Here is a 3586-nt window from a genome sequence, read left to right as displayed (position 1 = left end):
TCAATTTCATTATTCATTATATTTATCTTTATTAAGTTTATTTAGTGGGAAGAGAACTATGGTAGACCCCGGAGTCCTTGTTACCAGCCTACCCCGTGACCCAAGAGACAAGAGACCCTGTTGCCAGCCACATATAATCAAAATTGGCCAGTATTAACACATCAATCCTAGCGTGCACACCTCTTTCCAAAGTTGCTACTAGTACCTCGGGATTCCCTGTTGCCAAATATATATATATATATATATATATATATATATATATATATATATATCAAATGCATAAAGCTCGAATGTTGTGTTCATCACTTTTAGGAGGTATCTTGCCAAAAGTTATATTCCCACCATTTATTACAATCACACACAATTAGAAACATTCAATCTTGTCAAAATTATCATATTTGAAAATTTCTTCTTTAATATATCTTATATATCAGTTACTCAAGGGCATCATAATTTTTCAATCATAATTCTAATATTCAATATCTAGTAAGGCCCAAATCATATCATAATTCAAACATCTATTCGAATAAAGTCAAAATCCAATCATATCAATATTCATAATTCAATCATATCAATCATCATAGTTATTCAAGGATATCATAATTTAAAGAATCCAATTATTTATATATTTTTCCTGAGGGGCTATGCCCCAAAACAAATCCAATTATTTATATTTATTATCATTAACGGGTTAAAATATAATTATATTTAATTCAATTATTCATACCCAAATAATTACATAATTTATCGTATTAATTTTTAAAGTTTAAATTTTTTATTTAAATACCTTAAGGGTTATATATTTCAATTGAAATCATCCTAAATTTTTCTAACGATTAGGATTGCATCCAATAAAAATAATTATATAATTAATCTTGTGATTTCCTATAAATTAAGATTAAATCCAACAAAATTCCTAATAATGTTCATGTATAAAAAAAGATCATGAAAATAAAAGGACAAGTGATTGATAGATTACTTGAAATTATTTGGAACTTGATTTATCTAATTATGCAACACTTATTCATGAAAATTTAATGTTTAGTTATTTAATAAATAAGATATAAGCATATAAGTTAAGAAATGATTAAACATATTGAGAAGATTTAGAAATTAACCTAATGGTTCTTTACATCAAAATTATCTTAAGTTAAGGTCAATCTAAATTTATTAAATCATACTATTAATATATTTGGTGCCACTAAAATATATCACTAATTTAGAAAATTTTAAACTATCTTCAAATAAATCAAAACATTAGTCAGTTTTTCGCGAAACCTCAATTAACTTATAGTCACAATTTGTTATTCAACAATGTAAAATGAGAAGGTATATAAATAATTTGTAAGAAGATAAAAACAGATGTATAATATTATTTATTTATAAAAAAAATTAATGCTCCAAGGGTTAGAATTTACATGTAACAAATTCCAAATAAAATAACCTATAATTAAATAATTCAATTATTTTCTAGATGTTTAAATACAATCGAATAAAATTCTCAATAATATAATTATCCTATAATATTTTAAAAATCAATTTCGAATAAAACTGTTGTAGGATTTCCTAAACATCGGGATTACATCAAACAAGATTCATATAAAGCTAACATATGACTCTCTAGTGATTAGGATTACCTGGACTCCGTGTTTGATATCTTTCTAGGAAGAGGGAGCGATTAGAGAAGGGAAACGCAGGTCTCCAAGTTTGAAAATGTATCCCTTAGAAGGAGAGTTATTACTGGGGGAAATGCAATTGGTAGCCAAAATGAAATAATAAAAATTTGAAGAAGGTTGGGAATAATAAGAAGAACGAGGAGAAAAGAAACATGGTTTGTAGTCAAAGAAAAATAATAATAAAATAAAAATATGAAGTAAGAAGAAAGAGAAGAAAAGGAGAAGATGAAAAGAAAAATGAAGAAATTGTACTAAAAACGCTCTGCTAGGGTTTTCCTTTTCAAAAAACGTTCTGCTAGAGTTTTCCTTTTCATGGAGGAAAATATAGCTACTGAAGGCCAAACTTCAAAAGAAGAAGAAGATCTACTACGTAGGAGTAATAAGAGAAATAAAGATGGAGATAGGGTGTTTACTGAATCACAGTCTAGGGTTCCTAGACATGAATCTTGGATGGTTGACGACGGTAATAAAAAGATGACTTGGCGAGAGATGCTCATGCAACACAATGGTGAAACAGATGACTGGGAAGGAATGGATTGGAGTTTGGAAGAAAATGTTGATCAAAGTGCACCTGCGGAGGAAGAGGATGTGAATTATGGTGGGATTAAAATGTGGACAGAGGAAGATGGTAGAACTCATTTTGGTTGTACTAGAAAAGCAAGAACAAGAATGCTGAAGGTTTGGGAAAAAGCTCTCATTGTAAAACTACTTGGAAGGAATACAGGAGTGGCTTTCATGAAAAAGAAGATTGAAATACTATGGGCTAGAGCTGGAAAGATTAACGTTACAGATGTAGGTAATGGATTCTATGTGGTGCAATTTAGCAACAAAGATGATCTTCTTTTTGCTCTAAATGGTGGTCCTTGGATTATTTTTGGCCATTATTTATCACTCCGACGTTGGGAGCCAGCTTTTAGACCAAATGCTGCAAGTGTGATGAAGATTGCAGCTTGGGTGCGATTACCGGGTATCCCACTGGAGTATTATGATGAAGCCTTTTTCCGCCGTATTGGTAACTGGCTAGGTAAAATGTTGAAGATCGATAAGACAACTAATGAGCATGTAAGAGGACAGTTTGCTCGAATTTGCGTGCAACTGGATCTTGCTCAGCCTTTGAAGGGTTAATATGTGTTGGACGGAGCAACTAAACAGATAGAATATGAAGGTTTAGGCCTTATTTGTTTCCATTGTGGGCGCTATGGACATAGTAAAGATTGTTGTCCTGAGATACCAGTTGAAGGGAAAGGATAATCAGCAAAATCAAGACGGGAAAAAAGATGAGGCTGAGTTTCAGAAAAATGGATTAGGTCCTTGGATGGTGGTGCAACGTCAACGTCGATCAAGAATTCAAACTCCAATGGCGGACAACAGGAAGCCGGAACCAGTTCGAAGGGAATCAAGGCGTAATCAAAGGAGTAATCAAGGGAGTAATCAAGGGAATAATCAAGGGAATAATCAAGGGAGTAATCAAGGGAGTAATCAACCGCAATCAAATCAGCCGGTTATGATTGATAATCAATCAAATTCCCGTTACGCTGCTTTAATGGGCTCTAATGAAGATGATATTACTCATGATATCCCAGCGACTAATCCGGATGCTGTTATAAATGACGTCAATATGGTGGGCCCTCCTGTTAATATTGATATTAGTACATCTCAAGGGTCCAAACACAGAAACCCTAGAAGCCGTCCTAATGTTGAATTACAGGAACACCCCAACCGATTTACGTTAAGTGGGATTACGACAGGTCATGAAAAAGAGAATCAAATAAATGGGAAGATAGTTGACAGAGGTACCTCAAACAATAATACAACGAACTTGAGGAGGCAAGTTGCGATTCATAATAGTAAGGACATTGGAGGTAAAAGCGGTGGAGATTCCATGGTGGCTAGGAGTACTGTTGCTGATT

General features: G+C 32.7%; 1 protein-coding gene across 1 annotated transcript; it reads left to right on the top strand.

Annotated features, from left to right (window-relative positions):
- The first annotated feature begins 1988 nt into the window (after positions 1-1988).
- Positions 1989-2801, top strand: LOC133301986 (uncharacterized). Its single transcript, XM_061501693.1, has one exon. It carries the CDS (start codon positions 1989-1991, stop codon positions 2799-2801), a length of 813 nt encoding a protein of 270 aa, XP_061357677.1.
- The last annotated feature ends 785 nt before the right edge of the window (positions 2802-3586 follow it).

This window comes from Gastrolobium bilobum, unplaced genomic scaffold (assembly GCF_033153095.1).
Source record: "Gastrolobium bilobum isolate Gb01-03AN ecotype WA unplaced genomic scaffold, APGP_CSIRO_Gbil_v1 utg3596, whole genome shotgun sequence".
NCBI lineage: Eukaryota > Viridiplantae > Streptophyta > Magnoliopsida > Fabales > Fabaceae > Gastrolobium > Gastrolobium bilobum.
Note: the sequence above shows the minus strand (reverse complement) of the source record. Positions and strands in the feature narration are given on the sequence as shown.